A 24,385-nucleotide genomic window follows, 5' to 3' on the forward strand; every position below is an offset into this window, starting at 1 on the left:
AACTTTCCCAAGTTCACACAGCAGAGCCAACATTCAAACCTTGGCCTGATTCTAAAAGGCAAAATGCTACATTGCTTTCTATGTGTAATATAAATGCTAGATATTCTAAAATAATGAAAACTCTTTCACTTCCTTGTCAACTTTTGGATTTGCACCCATATTCTGCACTATTCTTTATTTTCCCTGTGGTCCTTGAGAAAATATAAGATGGCAGAGTGAACTATTCCACCCTAATGGATGGAGGTAAAGCCTCTGTCTGGCGTCCTTTCAGAGCAGCCTCGCCTGCTTAGGGAGGCAGCAGGTCTGCAGTGCTGAAGAGCAAACAGTCAATGCCCCAAATGTCAGGTTTTCCAGCGGTTAGTTTCCTGTTCTGTACTTGGTCTGTGCAGCTGATCAGCCTTGATGTCATCTGCAATATGATCCAAACATCTAATTAATGTCTCTGGCCTCCTTTTGCAAATTTTGCACCAGCCTGGCCTCCCATAAAGGGATTCTGCTTCTTTGAATTGATCAGGATATCAGAAGTCACTTGGCTTAATAAAGTTGTCAGCAGGGAGGAATCCTTGATTTTTTTTCTGTCCGTTTTCTCATGATGGGAATGAATTAAGATAATCATATTTTAAAATGGTGATTTCAAGGCAATTCATGAGCCATGTTCCTTTTTTTTTTTTTTTTGCATTGTAATTATCCCTTTTCTCTTTTCCTTTATGTCTTTCTCTTTTTCAAATTATAATCCTATTTATAGTCTAAAGTTTAGGAGCTTACAGTCTCTTGTCCCCCATCCCCAGGGATATTTCTTTCTTGTAATGAAACCAATAGCTTAGCAATTGCATGGACACAAAACTCTTTTTATATTCCTGTAAAAATATTACAAGTCACAATAAACTGTGTAACATTTTAATGGATTTTTCCAGTGGCCTTTTATAGACTTTCAAGATCTGTTAGAAAAATGATTCATCTATATAGGTGTACATATATCTATCTGTCATGCTTGAGGTACTTAAAAAAAAAGAATCCTTGACATATTTTTATAAAGGAAGCTAGCAGATACAGGCAGTCCTGCATTTGCACACCTTGCCTCCCATCTGGCCATAAAATTCACATACAATAAAGTGTGCAAATCTTAAGTGTTTCATTTTGATAAGTGCATGCCTCTGTGTAATGCAAAACTTTTATGAGAATAGAACCATCACTCCTCAAAGTTCTTTACTGTTCTTCCTAGGTTCCCTCACTTTAGGCAAACACTTTTCTGATTTTTTTCATCATAGTTTTGCCCGTTCTAGAATTTTCATATGTATACACATACATACAAATTATATGGCGTATGCTCTTTTGTGTAAGGCTTCTTTTCTTCTGCATAATAATTTTAAGACTCATTCTTTTTGTGTGTGTCAGTAGTTTCTTTTATGTCGATGTGTTTACCCATTCCATTTTCCTATTGATAGACATCTGGACAGTTTCCAGATTTTAGCAATTATGAATAAAGCTGCCATGAACATTCTCATACAAGTCTTTTTGTGGACATATGCTGGTAAATAATTAGGAGTAAAGTTGCTGGGCCATGGTGTAGACTTACAATCAGTTTTGTAAGAAACATTTTTCTTTTTTAAAAATTTTATTTCAATGCTAGTATAGTTAACATACACTGTTATATTAGTTTCAGGCGTATAATATATTGATTTAACAATTCTGTACATTACTCAGTGCTCATCACAATAAGTGTACTCTTTAATCCCCATCACCTAGTTCGCCCATTCCCCCACCCTCCTCCTCTCTAGTAACTGTCAGTTTGTTCTCTATAGTTAAGAGCCTGTTTCTTGGTTTGTGTCTCTTTTTTTCTTTGTGCATTTATTTTGTTTCTTAGATTCTACACATGAGTGAAATCATATGGTGTTTGTCTTTCTCTGACTGACTTTAATTACTTAGGATTAAACTCTCTAGATTCATCCATGTTGTTGCAAATGGCAAGAGCTCATTCTTTTTTAGGGCTGAGTACTATTCCATGGTGTGTACATACCACTTCTTAATCCATTCATCTATGAATTGATGCTTGGGCTGCTTCCGTAATTTGGCTATTATAAATACTTCTACAATATACACAGGGTGCATAAATCTTTTTGAATTCGTGTTTCATAAGCAACTTTTTCAAAAGTGCTTCTATGTGAGAGTTTCATTTGCTCCACATACTTGCTAACACTTGCTGCTGTCAAATCTTTTCATGCTTTGGCCATCCTGGTGGATGTGAGCTGATATTTTATTGTGGTTTTAATTTGCATTTCCCTGATGACTAAGGATGTTGAGAACTTTTTCATATACTTGTTGGCTTTTCATATGCCTTCTTTTGTGAAACATATTTTCAAATCTTTTGCTCACTAAAAAAAAAAAAAAATGGGTTGTCTTTTTATTATTATAGTTGAGTCGTAGGAGTTCTTTAAATATTCTGGAGTCATCTGTCAGATACACATTTTGTGAATATTTTCTCCCAATCTGTGATGCCTTTGGATGAGTAGAAGTTTTAAACTTTTGGTAATTTAACAGAATAATGTTAATTCTGTCTAAAGTTTGTCAGGTTTTTTAATTTTTATTTTTGTTAATTATTTCTGTGTCTTGGCTAGAAAACTCTTACCTATCCCTAAGCTGTGAAGATATTTTTTTTTTTAATGTTTTCTTTCTAGGGGCGCCTGGGTGGCTCATTCGGTTAAGTGTCGACTTTGACTCAGGACATGATCTCACAGCTCATGGGTTTGAGCTCTGTGTTGGGCTCTGTGCTGACAGCTCAGAGCCTGGAGCCTGCTTCCGATTCTGTGTCTCCCTCTCTCTCTGCTCCTTCTCCGCTCATGCTCTCTCTCTCTCTCAAAAATAAATAAACATTAAAAAAATTAATAAAATGTTTTCTTTCTAGAAGCTTTTTAGGTTTAGCTTTTACATTAAGGTCTATGATCCATCTCTAATTAATTTATATATATGGTATGATATAGAGGTGGAAAGTCATGAAAAAATATCCCCTTGTTCCAGTAATATTTATTAAAGAACTTTCTTTTTCCCCTTGCATTTCTTTGGCAACTGTGTAAAAAAAATTAAATGACCATACATATTGGGATTTGTTTCTAGGTACTGTGTTCTGTTCCATTGAGTTATTTGTCTGTGTTGATGTCAGTAACACACTATCTTGATTATTGTAGCACTATAGTAAGTTTTAAGTCAGGGAGTAAAAACACTTCCACTGTTTTTATTTTTTTCTCTCTGAAATTTCTTTGGCCAACCTAAGTTCTTTGTATCTCACTATAAGCTTTAGAATCAGCTTTAAATTTTATTAAACAAATCTCTGCAATTATGTTTAAAATTATGTTGAATCTATGGATCAATTTTAGTAGAATTGACAAGTTAATAATGAGTTTTCCAATTTATGAATGAGGTAGATATCCCCACGTATTTAGGTCTTTTTAATTTTCTTCCAGCAAGACATTGTTTTTGGCAGAGAGGTCTTGCCTGTCTTTTGGTAGGCCTGTACAACCCACCACTGGATGCCTTTAATGTGAGAAACAATTTTCTCTCTTTTTTAAAGCACTGTTATTTTTTCACACATAATGAAAAAATACCAGGATTAGCTGAAACTAATTGGAGAGATTCTTATACCCTCCAGCAGATTAGGTGGGTGTCTGTATCTTTTCATCTGTGACAACAGTGGGGCAACCTGGGTCTTGAAGAACGAATAAGAGTGTTCCAATCAGGGGTACGTGGGCGGCTCAGTCAGTTGAGCATCTGACTTTGGATCAGGTCACGATCTCGTGGTTGTGGGTTCGAGTCCCTCATTGGGCTCTGTGGTGTCAGCACGGAGCCTGCTTTGGATCATGTGTCCCCCACTCTCTCTGCCCCTCCCCTGCTTGCACTCTCTCTCTCTCAAAAATAAATACAAGCATAAAAAAAGAGTGTTTCAATCAGAGAAGGGAGTGAAGGCTGAGGAGACAGTCTGTGGGAGGACATGGTGCTGTGAGAGATCTAGGCCTGTGTTTTGGTTCACTGTTGCTGCATAACAGCCCCCTCAAAAACTCAGAGGCTTGAAAGAAGAAGTGGATGATACCCCATGACTCTGTAGGCTGGCTGGGCTCCATGTGGTCTCGGCTGGGATTGCCCGTTGGGCTACATCCAGCTGGTGGAGGGCTGGGTGGGAAGTCCCAAGAAAGCCTCTTTCACGCCTCTGAGGTGTGGCCTCTCTCCTCCACATGGTGTCTCCTCCACGAGGGCCTCTTTCATGGAGGCAGAGCCTCAACTTCCCTTAGGGTGGCTCTATGACCCAAGAGGTAAAGAGGCCACTCTGCTTCCTTGTGCTAAGCTTGGTGTGGAAGTGCACCTCCTTCTCTGTGCCAGGCCAGCTTCGAGGGGTGGGAATAGATGCTGTGCGTCTTCATGGAAGGGGTGGCATGAACATGCAGGTGGGGGCAGCCATGATTGGCAGCCATCTTTGGACATCTACCCACTGCCTATGTTTTTAATGATAAGTTTTCTGTGACTGGGATGTAGGATAAAGGAAGGAACGGACAGGAAAAGAGGGAGCCTGCATAGGCCTGGGCTTTGTCAGTTGATGAGTTCTGGTTTTACTCTTTTTTTTTTAAATTTCTGTTTTTAATGTTTATTTGTTTTTTGAGAGAGAGAGAGAGAGAGAGAGAGAGAGAGAGAGAGACAGTGCAAGCTGGGGAGGGGCAGAGAGAGAGAGAGAGACAGAGAATCTGAAGCAGGCTCCAGGCTCTGAGCTGTCAGCACAGTGCCCGACGTGGGGCAAACTCATGAACCACGAGTTCATGACCTGAGCTGAAGTCAGACGCTTAACAGACTGAGCCACCCAGGCGCCCCAGCTAGTTTTATTCTTTAGACAAGGCAGATTCCAGCCTGTGTGGTGGCCAGACTCCATCCTGGTTGTATAGACCATCAGCAAGTTCCGAGTGATTACTTGTCATGTTGGACACACATTATCTTACTTAATAAAAGCGGTGTTGCCTAGAGCAGTATGGAAACTGGAGCCAGAGGGCTTGACTTCAAATTCTTGATTCATCATCTATTAGCTGTGCAAACTCCAGCAAGTTACTTAACTGCTATCTGCCTGTCTCCTTACTGTGAAAGCAGATAATCATGGTAGACCAGCATTATGCAGCTGTGTAAGGGTTAAGTGCGATTATATATGTCACTTAGCCCTCTGTAAGCACCAGCTTTTATTGTTAATGCTCACAATAGTGCTGGGAAACAGGTATTATTGCTCCCATCTTAAACAAAAAATGACTGAGGTACCAGGGGCTTAAACAACATTCAAATGCAGATGAGTGCCTCCAAAGCCTGTTGCCATGAAGTTCCCACTCGTGTTTTGATGTGTCTCTCAGCTCCAGCCGGCAGCAGGACAGAGTTTTGGTCTTTCCATAGGAGTTGTATGAGCCTGAAGTCTCCACTTATTATCCCTCAAAAGCTCTCTGCTTCCCCAGCAGCCTCACTCAAGGTCCATGCTCTGGCTGATATTTACAGTGTGGAGGTCACTGTAAAAATATTAACACTTTTTTTTTTTTTTTTTTTCCTGAGCCTGTGCAAAGCGTGAATCTCTGAGGACCGAATCCTCTGGTGAGACTGCGAGTCTCTGGGGTCTGAAGCTGCCTGAAGCCTCTCCTGCCACAGAAGCTCTGGCTGCGCCCTCCCAGCCGTCCTTCTGCTGCGGCTTATTGACTGTGGCTTTGTGAACCCGCAAGTTACATTTGTAGCAATCCCAGGCTGAAAGGGTTCCTATAAATGCTCCGTGTAATTAATTATAAACAAAGCAGCCAGCCAGAAGCCCAAATGCCCAAAGAAGTCCTTAGCAAGCCTCATTGTGCGCTCTTTATTTCTCCTCTGCATTTCTATCCATGCAAGAGCTTCAGAAGCGTAATAATCCTCCTTAACGACAGATTCGTGATGATGAAGCCATTATTGTTTGATACTGTGGTTCTAAGAAGTGACCCAGAAACAGCCTTCGAAAGCAACCTCTCTCCACCCCCTTTACCCCAAGCAAAGGACCAGATTAAAAGAGCCCTAGCTTGTATGAATATTTATGCTAGAACCTCTGCCAGATCAGATTAGAGGAGTTCATCCTGCCGGGCAAACAGCGATTCTGTACTCCGATTTAATGAGAAACTGACATGTTAATAGCATACTGATGCATCCATTCATCAGCAAATCCATAACGCACAGTGAATGTGCCGTGCCTCTCAGGGGCCCGGAGAGGTGATGCTTTTGTCGTTTTAACTTCAACCAGGAAAGTTGTTGCAGTGAGAAGGATTCCAAAGACATTCTGCCTCACAGAAAAGATGAGGGGTGGGATTCTAGTCTAGATATGCCTGGGAAATTGCTCTCTCACACTGCCAGTGAGAATGTTAGACAGAGGCTAATTCCTCTAAGCAGGATCTCCCAAGGTGGTTCCATAGAGCATGGTACCCACAGGGTGTTAATAGCTATCATACAGAGAAAAGGCTTTAAGTAAAAAATGTGGCGTAAATGGTGAACTGAACAAATTTCTTTACGGTAGAACTTCCACCCTGTGACTTTGCAAGGAGCAGAGAAATTATGCTGTTCTTCCAGCTTTTTTGGACTGTGGAGTTCTTCCTTCGAAAAGCACCACCCCCCAAAGCATACAACCTTTTGAGTTCCCAATCCCTCTGGCAGGCCGGGGAAGGCTGGGGAATCCTTTCTCAGAATAAAGTGGTTTTTTTAAGTAGTGTCTATACCCAATGCAGGATTCGAACTTACAACCACGAGATCAAGAGTTGCATGCTCTATGGACTGAACCAGCTGGGATCCCCAGAATAACATTTTTAAATGCAAAAAATATAACACATAGGATTACAAAGGAAACCAATTGTATTGAAACCAAATATCAAACTACTAAAAATACGTTGAAATAGTGAGAAGCTAAGATGGCAAAACAGCATGGAAGTTTTTTTGTTTCTCGCGTCCATGAAATATAGTGAAATACAGCCAGATCAACACTAAACCACACTGTACACCTAGAAAACTGATCTGAGGATTCACACAACAGTCTGCACAACCTGAACCACGTAACTCAGCGGGTACGCGGCGCAGAGAGGTAAACTGAGGGAGAGAGAAGCCGCGGAGGGCAGGGAGCCGATTTTGTGTGCGGAGAGAGGACGGAGACGGGGGTGGGGGGGATACAGGAAAAGCACGCCCCCAAAAAGCAGCTGGAGAGAAAGTGGAAAAGTGTAAACAGCCACAGGGACCGAACTAAAAAGGAAGAAAGGAGAAAGGAGAGGGTTTAACTTCCATTAAGACTGTAAACAGGGGAGGGCAGAGTCTGAAACGCCGCAGCTCCATACCTGGCGGTGCTCTGGTGGGAAGGGCGAATCCCCAGGAGCAGAGTGGAGTCTGGTGTTCTTCAGGCCACACGGGGAGAGGCGGTTCCCCTGCTGGGAGGACTCCCCACACGCAAAGGTCCCAGTGGACTCTGGAGAACAACCACATTGCTGGTGCTGGAACAAGGTCGTTAAGGGTGAAGCCTGGTGCCAGACGTGTGCCGTGATTTTCCATAATCCCTGAAACGCTGCTGCTACATGATCGCGTGAACTTTTTCTGGGGCAGGCTGGCACCCGGCCGCAGTCTCTGGGCATCAGCAGCAGCACAGACCTGCAAACGTTGCTGGGTGCGGCTGGCACACGGCCATTGCCCGGTGAGACCCTCTGCAGAGGGGCAGCATGGGTCAAAGCCATAGTCCCTCAGAAGTAAGGGGTCGGGAAAATCAGCCGCATTGGAGACAAAACTCAGGAGGGAGGTGCTGCCTGCGGCTTGGTCACGGACAGTGTAAAAGCGGAGAGTGAAAGAAGCCGGAGACAAAGGACGGGTGTGCAATTGCTGACCCTGGAGAACAGAATTCCGACATTGGAGACTGGGGCGCTGGGTGTCGCCATTTTCACCGGTCTCGCGCATGCGCATACGCATGTACGAGCACCACAACAATCTACCCCAGTAAGCCAAGCAGCGCCATCTAGTGGAGAACAGAGACGTTACACTAAGCCCCACCTAACTGGGCCAACCTCGCTCTTCAGGAGCCTAAGTCTCTCCACCTGCTTAGTTAACGGACTATGAAATACTTCATAGGTTGACTTCTAGGAGAAAATGATGTAATTTCAATCATATTTCAGTTTGTTCGCTGGTCCATCTATTCAATTTTCTTTTTTTTCTTTTTCATTTCTTTTCTTTCTTGAATATAGAAAGAGAAAAAATTTATTTTTCTTTTCAGTTTTTATTAAAATATTTTTCTTTAAATTTTTTCTACTATAGTTTTTACTTTTTTGTAAATTTTCACATTTTATTCTATTTCATTGTATTCATTTTTTCAAATTTTCAAATTTTTTCCTTTTTTTTCTTTTCCCCCTTTTTTTCCTAATACATCAAACCCCTTTCAACATCCAGACCAAAACACACCTAGGATCTAGCATCATTTATTTGATTTGTGTGTGTGTGTTGTCTTTAATTTTTTAATTAAAATTTTTTTACCTCATTAATTCCCTTTCTTCCTTCAAAATGGTGAAATGAAGGAATTCACCCCAAAGAAAGAGCAGGAAGAAAAAACAGCCAGGGATTTAATGAACACAGATACAAGCAAGATGTCTGAACCAGAATTTAGAATCACAATAATAAGAATACTAGGTGGGGTTGAAAACAGATTAGAATCCCTTTCTGCAGAGATAAAAGTTAGTCAGGATGAAATAAAACTGCTATAACTGAGCTGCAATCTCGATGGATGAGGCAGAGCAGTGAATCAGTGATATAGAGAACAAACTTATGGAGAACAATGAAGTAGAAAAAAAGTGGGAGACTAAAGCAAAACAGCATGATTTAAGAATTAGAGAAATGAGTGACTCATTAAAAAGGAACATTAGAATCATAGGGGTCCCAGAAGATGAAGAGAGAGAAAAAGGGGTAGAAGGGTTATGAGAGCAAATCATAACAGAAAACTTTCCTAACCTGGAGACATCAAAATTCAGGAAGCACAGAGGACTCCCATTAGATTCAACAAAAACCGACCATTGACAAGGCATATCATAGTCAAATTCACAAAATACTTAGGCAAGGAAAGAATCATGAAAGCAGCAAGGGAAAAAGAGTCCTTAACCTACAAGGGAAGACACATCAGGTTTGCAGCAGACCTAATCACAGGAACATGGCAAGCCAGAAAGGAGTGGCAGGATATATTCAATGTGGTGAATTGGAAAAATATGCAGCCAAGAATTCTTTATCCAGCAAGCTGTCATTCATAATGGAAGGAGAGACTAAAAGTTTCCCAGACAAACAAAAATTAAAGGAGTTTGTGATCATTAAACCATCCCTGCAAGAAATTTTAAGGGGGACTCTCTGAGGGGAGAAAAGATGAAAAAAAAAAAAGATCAAAAGCAACAGAGACTAGAAAGGACCAGAGAACTCCACCAGAAACTCCAACCTTACAAGAAACATAATGGCAATAAATTCATACCTTTCAGAACTCACTCTAAACGTCCATGGACTAAATGCTCCAATCAAAAGATATAGGGTAACAGAATGGATAAGAAAACAAGATCCATCTATATGTTATTTACAAGAGACCCACTTTATACCTAAAGACACCTTCAGATTGAAAGTAAGGGGATGAAGAACCATCTACCATGCTAATGGTTGCCAAAAGAAAGCCGGAGTAGCCATAATTATATCACACAATCTAGACTTTAAAATAAAGACTGTAACAAGAGACGACGAAGGGCATTATGTCATAATTAAGGGGTCTATCCACCAAGAAGATCTAACAATTTGCGCTCCAAATATGGGAGTACCCAAATATATAATTCAATAGCCACAAACATAAAGAAACTCATTGATACTAATACCATAATAGTAGGGGACTTCATCACCCCACTTACAACAATGGACAGATCATCTAATCAGAATCAACAAAGAAACAATGGCTTTGAATGACACACTGGAGCAGATGGACTTAACAGATATATTCAGAAAATTTCATCCTAAAGTAGTGGAATATACATTCTCCTCCAGTGTACATGGAATGTTCTCCAGAATACATCACATACTGGGACACAAATCAGCCCTCAACAAGCACAAAAAGATCGAGATCATACCGTGCATATTTTCAGACCACAACTTTATGAAACTCGAAATCAACCACAAGAAAAAATTTGGAAAAGTAACAAATACTTGGAGACTAAAGACCATCCTACTAAAAAATAAATGGGCTAACCAAGAAGTTAAAGAGGAAATTAAAAAGTACATGGAAGCCAATGTAAACGATAACACCACAGCCCAAAACCTCTGGGATGCAGCAAAGGCCATCATAAGAGGAAAGTATATAGCAATCCAGGCCTTCCTAAAGAAGGAAGAAAAGTCTCAGATACACAACCTAACCTGACACCTAAAGAGCTGAAAAAATAACAGCAAATAAAACCCCAAACCAGCAGAAGACAGGAAATAATAAAGATTAGAGCAGAAATCAATGCTATCAAAACCAAAAACAAACAAACAAACAAACAAAAAACAGTAGAAAGATTAATGAAACCAGAAGCTGGTTCCTTGAAAGAATTAACAAAATTGATAAACCCCTAGCCAGTTTAATCAAAAAGAAAAAGGAAAGGACCCAAATAAATAAAATCAAGAATGAAAGAGGAGAGGTCACAACCAACAAAGCAGAAATACAAGCAATAATAACAGAATGTTATGAGGAATTATAAGCCAATAAAATGGGCAATCTGGAAGAAATGGACAAATTCCTAGAAACATATAAATTACCAAAACTAAAACAGGAAGAAATAGAAAATTTGAACAGATCCATAACCAGCAAAGAAATAGAATTAGTAATCAAAAATCTCCCAAAAAACAAGAACCCAGGGCCAGATGGCTTTCCAGGGCTTTCCAGATGGCTACCAAACCTTTAAGGAAAAGTTAACACCTATTCTCTTGAAGCTGTTCCAAAAAATAGAAATGGAAGGAAAACTTCCAATCTCCTTCTATGAAGCCAGCATTATCTTGATTCCAAAACCAGACAGAGACCCCACTATAAAGGAGAACTATAGACCAATTTCCCTGATGAACACAGATGCAAAAATCCTCAATAAGATATTAGCCAACTGGATCCAACAATACATTAAAAAAAATTATTCACCACGATCAAGTGGGATTTATACCTGGGATGCAGGGCTGGTTCAATATCCACAAAACAGTCAATGTGATTTATCACATCAATAAAAGAAAGGAAAAGAACCACATGATCCTTTCAATAGATGCAGAGAAAGCATTTGACAAAATACAGCATCCTTTCTTGATAACAACCCTCAAGAAAGTAGGGATAGAAGGATCATACCTCAAGATCATAAAAGCCATATATGAAAGACCCAGTGCTAATATCATCCTCAATGGGGAAAAACTGAGAGGTTTCCCCTAAGGTCAGGAACAAGACAGGATGTCCACCCTCGCCACTGTTATTCAACATAGTATTAGAAGTCTTAGCTTCAGCAGACAACACGAAGAAATAAAAAGCATCCAAATCTGCCAGGAGGAGGTCAAACTTTCACTCTGCAGATGACATGATACTCTATATGGAAAACCCAAAAGATTCCACCAAAAAACTGCTAAAACTTATCTATGAATTTGGCAAAGTTGCAGGATATAAAATCAATGCACAGAAATCGGTTGAATTCCTATATACCAACAATGAAGCAACAGAAAGAGAAATCAAGGTGCATTTACAATTGCACCAAAAACCATAAAATACCTAGGAATAAATCTAACCAAAGAGGTGAAAAATCTATACACTGAAAACTATAGAAAGCTTATGAAAGAAATTGAAGAAGACACAAAAAAATGGAAAAGTATTCCATGCTCCTGGATAGGAAGAACAAATATTGTTAAACTGCCAATACTACCCAAAGCAATCTACATATTCAATACCTATCAAAATAACACCAGCATTCTTCACAGAGCTAGAACAAACAATTCTAAAATTTGTATGGAACCAGAAAAGACCCCGAATAGCCAAAGCAATCTTGAAAAAGAAAACCAAAGCAGGAGGCATCACAATCCCGGACTTCAAGCTGTATTACAAAGCTGTAATCATCAAGACAGTATGGTACTGGCATAAAAACAGACACTCAGATCAGTGGAACAGAATATAGAACCCAGAAATGGACCCACAAACGTATGACCAACTGATCTTTGACAAAGCAGGAAAGAATATCCAATGGAATAAAGACAGTCTCTTCAGCAAGTGGTGCTGGGAAAACTGGACAGCGACATGCATAAAAATGAACCTGGACCACCATACACAAAAATAAACTCACAATGGATGAAAGAGCTAAACATAAGACAGGAAGCCATCAAAATCCTCAAGGAGAAAGTGGGCAAAACCTCTTTGATCTTGGCCGCAGCAACTTCTTATTCAACATGTCTCTGGAGGCAAGGGAAACAAAAGCAAAAAAGAACTATTGGGACTTCGTCAAAATAAAAGTCTTCTGCACAGCGAAGGAAACAATCAGCAAAACAACCGACGACGGAATGGGAGAAGATATTTGCAAACCGACAGAAAGGGAGAGATATTTGCAAATGACATATCAGATAAAAGGTTAGTATCTAAAATCTATAGAGAACTTATCAACCTCAACACCCAAAAAACAAAAAGTCCAGTGAAGAAATGGACAAAAGACATGAATAGACACTTCTCCAAAGAAGACATCCAGATGGCCAACCGACACATGAAAAAATGTTCAACATCACTCATCATCCGGGAAATACAAATCAAAACCACACTGAGATACCACCTCACAGCTGTCCGAATGGCTAACATTAACAACTGAGGCAACAACAGATGTTGGTGAGGATTCAGAGACAGAGGATCTCTTTTGCACTGCTGATGGGAATGCAAGCTGGTGCAACCACTCTGGAAAACAGTGTGGAGGTTCCTCAAAAAATTAAAGATAGAACTACCCTACGACCCAGGAATTGCATTACTAGGTATTTATCCAAGGGATACAGGTATGCTGTTTCTAAGGGACACATGCACCCCAATGATTATAGTGGTACTATCAACAATAGACAAAGTATGGAAAGAACCCAAATGTCCATTGATGGATGACCGGATAAAGAGGTGTGGTAAATATATACAATGGAGTATTACTCAGCAATCAAAAAGAGTGAAATCTTGCCATTTGCAATCATGTGGATGGAACTAGAGGGTATTATGCTAAGCGAAATTAGTCAGAGAAAGACAAATATCATATAACTTCACTCATATGAGGACTTTAAGACACAGAATAGGTGAGCACAAGGGAAAGGAAGCAAAAAAATATATATAAAAACAGGGAGGGGGACAAAACATAAGAGCCTCTTAAATATGGAGAACAAACAGAGGGTTACTGGAGGGGGTGTGGGAGGGGGGATGGGCTAAATGGGTAAGGAGCATTAAGGAATCTACTCCTGAAATCATTGTTACACTATATGCTAACTTGGATGTAAATTTAAAAAAATAAATAATAAAAAAATAGCCATTAAAAAAACGTTGAAATATTTAAAAATGGGCATACATGAATACATGTGCTTCTTTTATAATGGGTCTAATAATGACAGTTATTTCAAAATATTTATGGCCATAAATGATATTTTAAGAAATGGTCAATCCTCATTATTCAGGATTCTGTATTTGTGAATTTGCCTACTTGTTAAAATTTATTTGTAAGCCCAAAGTCAATACTCATGGCATTTTTTCAGTTATTTGAATAGTGAAATTTTCAGTCATTTGACCTGTATGTTCCCAGCTGAGGTTGAATCAGGAAGTGCTCTGCCTTCTTGTTTCAGCTTTTACACTGTAAATAAGCGTCCTTTTCAAGGTATATTTATTGTCATGTTCCGGGCATTTTTATGCTTTTCATTGGTGGTTTCACTGTTTAATATGCAAGCACAGTGCTAAAGTGTTCTCGGGTGTTCCTAAGCGCAAGAAGGCTGTGATGTGCCTTATGGAGAAAATAGATGTGTAGATAAATTTCATTCAGGTGTGAGTGAAAGTGCTGTTGGCTGTGAGGGGCAACCGCTTGGCTCAGTGGGTAGAGCGTGTGATGGTGACTCTTGATCTAGGAGTTGTGAATTCAAGTCCTATGTTGGCTGTGGAGCCTACTTTAAAAAAAAGTGCTCTTGTCTATGAATTCAAGGTTAATTAACAACTATACATTAAGTAAGGTGTCTTTAAACAAAAGCCACACATGAAACAAGATTATGTATTGATTGGTTGATGATAATGTTGTGACCAGAGGCTTGCAGAACAGAATCCTGAATTTCCCTTAGGAGCAATGTTTCACTATTTGCTAATTCAGTGTTCAGGATGAATTTATGGAACATAACGCCTATGAATAATGATAACTGACTGTGTCTGCAGCAAATATAATGTGCTATGTAAACTATTAGTGACAGAAATATGGCTGTCTTGTTGCCTACATTCATAATAAAAGGAAATGCTCTTTTAGAAGGTCTTTTACTTTTTATTTTTTTAAATGTTTTGGAGAGAGAGAGCATGAGCAGGGTAGGGGGCGGAGAGAGAGAGAATCTTAATTTTAAAAAATCTTTTATTTCTTTTTGAGAGAGAGAGAGAGAGAGAGAGAGACAGAGGGACAGAGTGTGAGGGGGGGAGGAACAGAAAGAGAGGGAGACACAGAATCTGAAACAGGATCCAGGCTCTGAGCTGTCAGCACAGAGTCAGACATGGGGCTTGAACCCAAGAACCATGAGATCATGACCTGAGCTGAAGTCAGACGCTTAAACCAATGAGCCACCCAGGTGCCCCATAGAGAGACAGAGGGTATCTTAAGCAGACTTCACGCTCAGTGCAGAGCCTGATGGGGGCTCAATCCCACAACCTTGGGATCAAGGCCTGAGCCAAAATCAAGAGTCAGACCCTCAACTGACTGAGCCACCTAGGCACCCCAAGAAGGTCTTTTTTTTCCCATTCAAGTTCATAAGCACTCTTAATTCTGGGGGAGTAAGGTCCCCATGGACTCTAGTTAAGAATCTCTTTTCTAGTGGGATTAACTTGGTGAGAAAATAGGGTGGGGAAGCAGTTCAAGTTCCTGGGGCTTAGATCCTGCTATGTTGTGTATCAATACAATCTCATATAAAAATTTTTTAGCTGATCTACTTTGACTGGGGGCCCTGGAAATTTTTTTCACCAAGGCCCAAACGCAAAAGGCTCTATCCCAAATGAAAAATGCCTAGCAGTGGTGGTGGGGAGATAAAAGTTCTTGATAATTGTTAATGCAGAAAATGAGGAGCTCTATTTCAATAGCAAAGGGTAGACAGGTCCTTCATCTGAAAACAGGAGAAACAAATGACAGTATAGTGTTGAGGTATTTAAATGAAGATTATAAAGGAGCCCATGCCTCCCCACCAAGGGTCTCCGGGAGGATGGCATCTTCTCATTGATTGCTTTCCTTTTTTTACACTTTCACACTTTTTACCCAAGTGTGATCCCGTGAGGCTAATTTAAATATGTCAAAAAAGAGGCTCCTTTTGTTTTTAAATAGCAAGAAATAATGGTGTGACTTGGAAGGCAACATTAATGTCTCATTCATTCACTCACTCATTCATTAATGTATTCACTCATTCACTCATTCATTCATTCATTCATTCCCTCTTCATTTAGTACTTCTTACTGAGCACTTATTGTGGGGCAGGCATTGTTGTAAGGCTGTGGATACAGGACAGGATATAAATCATGTGAACATGACTGATCAGGAGGTTATCTCCTGGAGCTTCTGTTCTGGTGCATCTGTCCAGGAGACCACTACAGGAATGAGGAAAGGGGATGGAGAGGGATGTGAGTCACCCTGAGGAAGTCCTTCACTTGCCTCCCAGAGGCTAGTACTCACACACTGATTCTGAAAAACTGGAGGCTGAAGACAGTATCTCAAGAGGAACCAGTGCAGAAATGTAAGAATAAAGCTGTCCCCTACAGCTATCTTGTAAATTCTGGACACTCAGAAGTTATAGGAAGTACAAAAAGCACTTTCTGGGGACAGGACGTCCCTAAGCTAGAGAGAAAGACGTGGTTGAATCTCAAAGAAGGAACATGTCTGGAATGGAGTGGAATATACAGATGGAGGCAGAAGTGGACATACCTCACCTATGGGCTCCTGACCCCAGGATGAGGGTCTGGCCTTGGACTCTAGTTCTTAAGGAGATAATAGTAGTATTTAGTACTTATTTCATGCAGTATTTGTGATATATATATATATATATATATACAAAGTGAGATGGGAGCACCATTCTCTCCTTTGATTTCATGGGACCATGCTGTAGGAGTGAGGTCAGGGCTCAGGATCCAGGCACCTCTGCCTCCCCACCTGCACCTGTTCAAGTGGAGAAGGGGAATGGTGGTACTGGTGATATTATTCCCCAAGGTGGGGGCTTCAGTCCCTAAGAGAATTTAAATAGGAAAAAGTGGCAGGGACAGAGATAACCTCTAGGGTTGGAGAAAGAAGGTGGTTGGCCTCAGGATAATTCAGTCTGGGAACTCCTTCCCTGTACTCTCTGAATCTCCCTATATACTCCCTCTGGTTTCCTCCAATTTTTAGAATAACTCTAGTCCTTCAGGGCCTTCTGGGAAATGACTAGGTCTAAAATGAATTCTCTATCCCCCCAACAAGAGCAACAGCAATACAAGATTACCAACTTCACAAGTAGTCTGGGAAATAGGAATTAGAATAGCAATAAAGTAGCTTGGAAGCATTTTAAACAGAGGGAAGTTGAAATAGAATTCTTTCTGAAGGAATAAAAAATTTTACTGCTGTGTTCCCTGGGTATATCTTGAGACTAAATGATTAAGATTTCAGATTTAAAAAAATAAAACAACACTACAACAAGTATTGGTATTTTGGTGCTTAAAAAAATAACATGAGATATTGAAACACCAAAAACAATGATGTACTTACCAAGACCCTGTTAGGGGACACATCCCGCAAGAGAAGACAGATATACCAGGTTTCCAGAGCCCCACACCTCCACACCTCATAGTCTCCAATTTGTTCCCCTCATCTGTATTTCTTGCTGGCACCAAGCAGTCTCCTGGCAGCATGTTGGTCCCCTGTTGATCCACCTCCCCGGGACGTGTACTGGTCATGCTAAACCAAGGATTCTGTCCAAGTGACATAAATTAATGGTTTGACAACATTTTGAGTGTTTTGGCCCCTAAAACTGAAGCTCGCCCGCAAACTGGCAAATTAATCTTGTGAGCAGAGGCAGACTGACCATAAAGCTAATAAAGATTAAGTTTTAGGGTCCCTTCCAAAAGCCTAGAAGGGAACCAAGCAATGTGTTTGCATGGTTATATACTTTGTAAAATTTGCAAAAGTGGGATATTCTATTTTTTTTAACGTTTATTTATTTTTGAGACAGAGAGAGACAGAGCATGAACGGGGGAGGGTCAGAGAGAGGGAGACACAGAATCTGAAACAGGCTCCAGGCTCTGAGCTGTCAGCACAGAGCCCGACGCGGGGCTCGAACCCACGGACCGCGAGATCATGACCTGAGCCGAAGTCGGCCGCTTAACCGACTGAGCCACCCAGGCGCCCCAAAAGTGGGATATTCTAAACACAATTGCTTCTTCTCTGTTATACTTTCCTTTACATCTGGTGGCTGTGGGATAGCCATGGGCATTTGGAGTCAGTTGAAGTGGAGATCCATTTAGGTTGGATTTAGGTTGAAATATTTATATGGTTTGCAGTCATTTCTGTGCACAGCTGGGTTACTGCTAGCCATTGTGGTATAGGTGGGGCTTCCAGGCGTGCCCCTACTGTCCATCAGTATTGTGACAAAGGTGCAGGGCCAATGGGTAGAATCACAGTATGAAATTATGCTACAGCTCCCAGCGTGGGAAGTGTGTGGGTCATGGAGGAGAAACAAGGCGTGAAATGCACAAAGCTAGAAGCTGGTCCATGTCAATGGATGGTATACAGTGAGTGGGAGATTTGGTTTGTATTGGTGCCTAGTCAAAAAAGAAGTATAGGGGCGGGGGAAAAACAAAAACAAAAAACCAAACCAAAACAGAAGTATATTCATATGAGGAATATATTCAATAATAAAGCATACACTATTATACACACACCAACATTTTAATTTTGTCTTTATTGAGACAAGGATTTAGGTGCAGGTGGTTTATTTGGGAAGCATCCAAGAAAGCAGGAATGAGGGAGCAATGAGTGATAGAAGGCAGGAGGAGGCACCATCGAAGGCATCATTGCCATGAACAAAGGGGATGATTCTGTCCCTGAGAAGCACACTGAATGCCTCCCAAACTGACCACTAAAGGAAGATGCTGATGCATTTATTCACGGTTTCCTGGGACTGCTGGGGTAGACCTGCCCCACATCTCTGGGCTCTGTCAAGCAAGTTTTGAGGGCAGAATGTGGGAAGATGTGCTCATGTGAGGTGGGATGCTGGCAGTGTGATGTGGGTCTCGATATACAGCCACTGACCCCTGAATCCATGGCTGCATCAGATATGGGCAAGGGAGGTGACACACCAATGAGAATGGTGTGCAATAGAATTTACCAGAATTCCTGTGCTTATATGGACGCAAAACTTTAACAGTACTTGAACAATACTACAAATAGGGAGTGTGACTGTAACAGATCCTACTCAAAAGAAATTGGATAGAGGTCTTCCCAATGTGACAATTCTAAAAGTTTACATGACTTTACCAATAATGAATTGTGGAGCTGCAAGAAACTCTTCTAAATTATCAGTTAAAAGCAAGGCATTTCACTTTTCTGTCCTTTCTTTAGACAATGATATCACCAAATCATTGTTCTGGGAAAAGACGATGAGATTGTGCAGCCAAAGAAAGTAAGAAAACATTTTAAAGAAAGAAAAATTGTCACATTTTTCAATCATCTGGATTTTAAACAAATTTGTAATTTGTTGTGATTTCTTTTCTCATTCTAAATAAACATTCAAGTCGGTAACTAATTTTGTGTTTATAGTCTTGTGCTCTGATGTGAGAGTCCTTGGCAGCCAGCCACAGCCTCCCTAGGGGCAGTACCCACTTGCTGGCCATCTTGAAGAAGCAGCAACAGAGCAAGGGCAAGTCCTGGCACACCAAGACCCGGGGTAAGGTGCTGAGCACTGCTGGACTTCTCATTTGTTTTTAGAACAATTAGCTGTGAAAGGGCACACTCTCTTGTTTGGAATGGCATCCAAAACACTTTATTAAAGGTTACTTGGAAGGTCAATTGGAGGGAACTGATCCTTGAAACACACAGAATCACACGCTGTCATTTAGATACACTCCAAAATCAGAGAAAATCACTTTTCAAAGTTGCTGCTGGAGGAACCAATGAGTCTGTCAAATGGCAGCCCTATAACCATTTGTTGAATGAATTTACCCAAGTTTTTGCCTCACTGAGCTTTCCAGGAATGCATATCCTGAAGGCACTCAGTGGCCCCCTTGATCTCCAAACACCTGTTCAATCTGAGGGTTGAATGGATTCTCCTTTCCCAGAACCTGGGGCCAATGAAGTTCCACTTTCTTCCATAAGCGATCTGCCAACAGCAGCAAAGCCACCTGCAAGAGAGAACCCAAAGGAGGAATAAAAGGAAAATTACAACAAAATAAAGAATTTAGCAGCAGGATTTATTGTATTCTTTGTATGGTGGGCAGACTCCAGAATGGTCCCCATGATGCCTACATTTGTGTCTTTGTATGATCCTCTTACTTTGATGTGGGTGGGACCTATCACTTGGTTCTAAACATGGGATATGGATGTCACTTCAGTGATAGTGTAACATTGTCTAAGACTCTGCTTTGCTAGCAGTCTTGCTTGGGAGACTCTCCTTGTGGGATTGATGAAGTAAGAAGGCTCGTCAGGAAGTCCACACGACAAGGGGCTGACATCCAGCAAGAAGCTGGGTCCTCAGTCCTACATCCACAAGGAAATGAATGAATTCTGCCAACAACCCAAGTTATTCTAAAGTCAATTCTTCCTCAGGTGAGTCTCTGGATGAGGACGTGGCCCGGATGACACACCTGGATGTTAGCCTTGTGAGATCCTGAGCAGAGGAGCCAGTTAAACTGTGCCAACACTCTGACCCACAGAAACTGTGAGTTCTGGATTATTTCGAGCTGCTACCTTTGAGGTGATTTTTTATTTAGTAACAGACAGCAGGTGCACATTTTCATTTATCTGTGGGCAGCTAATACCGACTGCAGGCCTCAGTCTTGGTTGGATCTTGGGATGGATCTTTCCTTCAAGGAACTCCAGTCTAGGGAGGGAACCAGACATGCAAAATGACACCATCAAACCCACAGGGGGCGCTGTGTGAGGCTGGAAGGGGAGGAGGTGCCAACTCTGCTGCGGGGGGCAGGGAAGGAGGGGCAGGTCCTCTCTGAGGAGGGTGATGGTGGAGCTGAATTTTCAAGGGGCGTTCACCAAGATGGATTATGTGGGAAACATTGCACCTGGTCGAGGACACAACGTGTGTAAAGACAGATGGTGTGGGAGAGAATGGCATGGTGGGCAACTCTGGGGGTCTGGGAGATGAGGCTGCATGGTCACTGGGTTGAAGCAGGCTGTGAGCACGAAGAGTGTGGCTGGGGTGCCAGGGTGAACGATTGGCTTAATGCACAACAGGCCTGTCTCTGGCTTTCCCAGCTTAATGCCCACTCTCAGGTTGCTTTGTTTTACAGCAGGTCTCCCTTCACTCGTGATGTTAGCAGGATCCATTCTTGGTTGTCCCATCCTCTGGCTTGCCATTAACATGCTTGCGATGAGGAGTCTTTCTCTGTAGATAATGCCTTATTTAGCAAATGGGGCCTGGCCAGGCATTGAGGCCCTAGGTGGCTACATCTCCAAAGGGTTTTTTAATACTGAAAGATAAATGTGATTGCTGAAGACCTTAGGGGGGGGGCACACATTATTCATGGCAGATGCTCAGGGATGTCCCCAACTTTACTCAGAAGCATGTGGACTTTGTCTCCAAAGGGCAGGTCCCGTTCACCATTCCTATAGGCAGGGCCTCCAGCTCCCCGTGTGATGTTTGGCAGCCCCCTTCTACTCTCTCGGCTGCAATTCTCTCACTTGCAAAATGAGCGGACTAGAGCAAACAGTCTAAAGACCTTTCTGGGTCTAAATGGTGTGTAAGGTTTTAGCAGTTGTTAGAAAAAACTAGAACTGGCTAAGTTGCTACATTAAATAGCCCCAGTATTTTAATACATTCCTGAGCCTTCTGAGGTACACCCGGAATTCTATCTATCCAGAAATGTAATCTTGATCATATCCATGTGGTGTCTAATAGAAACTCACCCTACCCACCCACCACATATACACATACCACATACACACCCCTAACACCACACACATCACATCACACCACACACACCATATCCACCCTCTTCCCCCACATCACAGACACACACACACACACACACACACACCCCTCTACACTCATACCACCCCTCCCCCCTAGGCTAACTGTCAAGCCAGCAGATTCCTGGGAAGGGGGTGATCATCTCTCACACACTAAGCAGTGTCTTCGAAGCTCTTGTGGCTGTTTTTCCTGCTATTTCTCAACGAAGGAGGCTGCTGCCATGTCTGTGAAAGATCACTGCTTCTTCTTTTATGTTTTTTGCCTTTCTACTTGGTACACCTAAGCTGTCTTCTTAACAATTATGTGAAACCAAGGCATTTGTGGTTATTTATTTCCCAATCTAAATTAATAGAGGAGGAGATGGGGTGAGGATACGAAAAGGAAAGTTAAAAGGAAGGAGATCAGCTTTCAGCATGTGGTAACTGTTTGGTTTGAAAGCAATTAGTTGGCTGTCACTCTAATGGAGATGAAAATATTTATGAATGTGCACTGCTAATATATTGGGTCTAAAGTGAGAGTGGCATGGCTATTATTAAACTAGAGACTTGTGATAAAATGACCTACTATAATCATTCACTCATGTGACAAACATTTATTGAGCACCTACCATGGGCTTCTCTTATAACCAACCTCCTATTATAACTCCCATGATGCACAGGGCAAGGCACAGTCACCCTCTACCCTCATTACTCCAACTTAGCCATTCCTTGAACATGAACCTTCTTCTGTGCTTCCCTAGTCATAGTTTAAAATAGTAAAGCAATACCTATTCACTGGAGAAAAATTTAAAAAGACAATTAAGCAGAAAGAGAAAACAATAAAAGTCATCTGTAATTATAATAGAGGTAGCCAATGTTAACAGTGGGTGTAGAGCCTTGCACATGCACACACATACACACACAAATTGAATCCTTCTGTAAATATCATTTTATAATCTGCTCTGAGGTATGATTTACACACAGTAAAATTAACTTCCTGTGATAAACAGCTTCATGAGTGTTGACAAATGCATACACTTGAATAATCGCCCCCACAATCTGTAATCTGCTTTTATTTACTTTGCTTTATATTACAAACATATTTCTGTGTCACTAAAGGTAGATCCACATCATTGTTTTTATTCAGTGCACAGTACTCCATCACATGGGTGCAAGATAATTTACTTCACCGGTGGAGACTTTTGTCACACATCTCCCTAACATTTGTCCTCAGGACAAGGGACAGGGACAGCCTCCTCCTGCCAGCATACACAACCTCTGCAGCACGGAAGGGGTTCAGAGGCTGCCTTGCTCAGTAACCCTACCAAACACATGCATGGGATGAAATCTGGTCTAGCAGAAGGCTAGCTAATAGGAGGTTGTAGTTAAGTGGGATTTTCTGGTTAACGGAGGTAGGCCCTTCAGAGTCTCTTCCTTTGCAGTTGACTCAGCTGCCTGCATGCTCTTGCACGGCCCCAGCTGCAGTGAGTCCAGATAGCTGCCACGTGGGTGGTGCTTCTCTGGCCCACACACCACTGCCAACTCCAGCAGGTGTGCCCCTTCCTCTGGCTAAGCCCACATCTGAGGAGCACTGGTGCTTTTTTTTTGCAGGCACACCTGCAGCCTCAGTGCTTTTGTGGGATATTGCCACGCACCTGTCCGCCTGCTGCTGCTGCTGTTTAGGGGCCCACATGCTACCAAATCCATGTGGTGGTCAGGGGTCCACCGCAAAGGCTCCTCTCTGAGGTTTTCATGAAAGGAGCAACAAAGCAGGGTGACTTAACGCCCCAATGTCCTATGTGAGTTTGGCAAAACAGGTCTTTCAGTTTTTGTCTGTAGCCCCAGAATCTCTCAGGATTGAGGTGTGAGTCCAGAGAGAGGAGGATGGGAGGAAACTGGTGTAGTTTCTTGATTGGATTCTTGCTATTAGCCACCATATGGCTTTTAGAATCTCTCTCCCTTCTGATGACAGTTTTTAAATTGAGCCACACTTCTTTGCTCAACCACATTTATACTTATGCTGAGTTCCTCTCCAGGAGAGCCTCTGGTCCTCCAAGCAAACATAACTGTGTGGGGTCCACCCCACAAGTTCATGAGACACATCTGGACACAGCAGAAGCCCAGCAGTGGTCACTGCTGCACATAATCCAGGATTCTTTCACGTGCCTGTTTCGTAAACTAATTTCATGTATTTTGCTACAAAAATAGAACTCTTTAGTAAGACAAGTATAAAATCAAACCCTAAACAGTAACTACCTTTTTGCAATATTTAAAAGAAGAAATGCAATTCAAAGCAAGATTGCATAGGTTTTACCAAAAGCTTATCATCCCTGATCCCTTTTAAGTTGAACCCTGGCTAAATTTAACTCTGGGGTTTTATGAGACCAAAGTTAAAAATGCACTCTGAATTTATTTTTCCTGTAGGAAGAACATTTCTGGGCTATTTTGGTAAGATTGCTTTTTAAACGCCTGCAGGGAAGTCCTAACTAACCACAGGGAAGGCATGGCTTTGCTTCTCGGGGCTCTTAATCTGCCCACAAACACAATCTATTGGGCCTGGTTACCTTTGGTCCCAATTAATTTTAAATTTGTAAACTGACAACATGACAATGATGTAAGATGGATTTAAACACTGACATCTATGGAAAAAGGTAAAGTCCCGGCTCTAGCCCCTCTGTGCTGACTCAGTGTGTCATTCCAGAAGCACTGCTACTAGCTGGCTTCATGTAGAAAGCAAAGTGAAGAGATATGGTCCCTGGTGCCTAGGCAGGGCCAGCCTAAAATGACTGGGTTTGAGGGTTCCCTGGCCCAGAAGGCCCTCCTCCTCTCCACCCTACCCACTGCCAACATTGCTTCCTTCTTAGAGGAACTCCACAAGTCTGCTCAGGACTTCGGGTTCCCAGGGGCTTACATGCTGAGATAAACAAACCCCTGCAGACTATTAACATTTAATAGCCAATTATATATATATATATATATATATATATATACACACA

At 41.6% G+C, this 24,385-nt stretch overlaps 1 protein-coding gene across 2 annotated transcripts in view; it reads right to left on the minus strand.

Moving 5' to 3' along the window:
- Nucleotides 1-18,117: 18,117 nt before the first annotated feature.
- AOAH (acyloxyacyl hydrolase) overlaps nucleotides 18,118-24,385 on the minus strand; it is a 170,047-nt gene continuing 163,779 nt past the window's right edge. For both annotated transcript variants that reach the window (XM_049641702.1, XM_049641703.1), the window contains exon 22: nucleotides 18,118-19,609. In XM_049641702.1, coding sequence (XP_049497659.1) covers nucleotides 19,481-19,609 — 129 coding nt within the window. In that variant the 3' untranslated portion in view covers nucleotides 18,118-19,480. The remainder of the gene's footprint in view (nucleotides 19,610-24,385) is intronic.

This window comes from Panthera uncia, chromosome A2 (assembly GCF_023721935.1).
Source record: "Panthera uncia isolate 11264 chromosome A2, Puncia_PCG_1.0, whole genome shotgun sequence".
In the NCBI taxonomy this organism is placed as follows: Eukaryota; Metazoa; Chordata; class Mammalia; order Carnivora; family Felidae; genus Panthera; species Panthera uncia.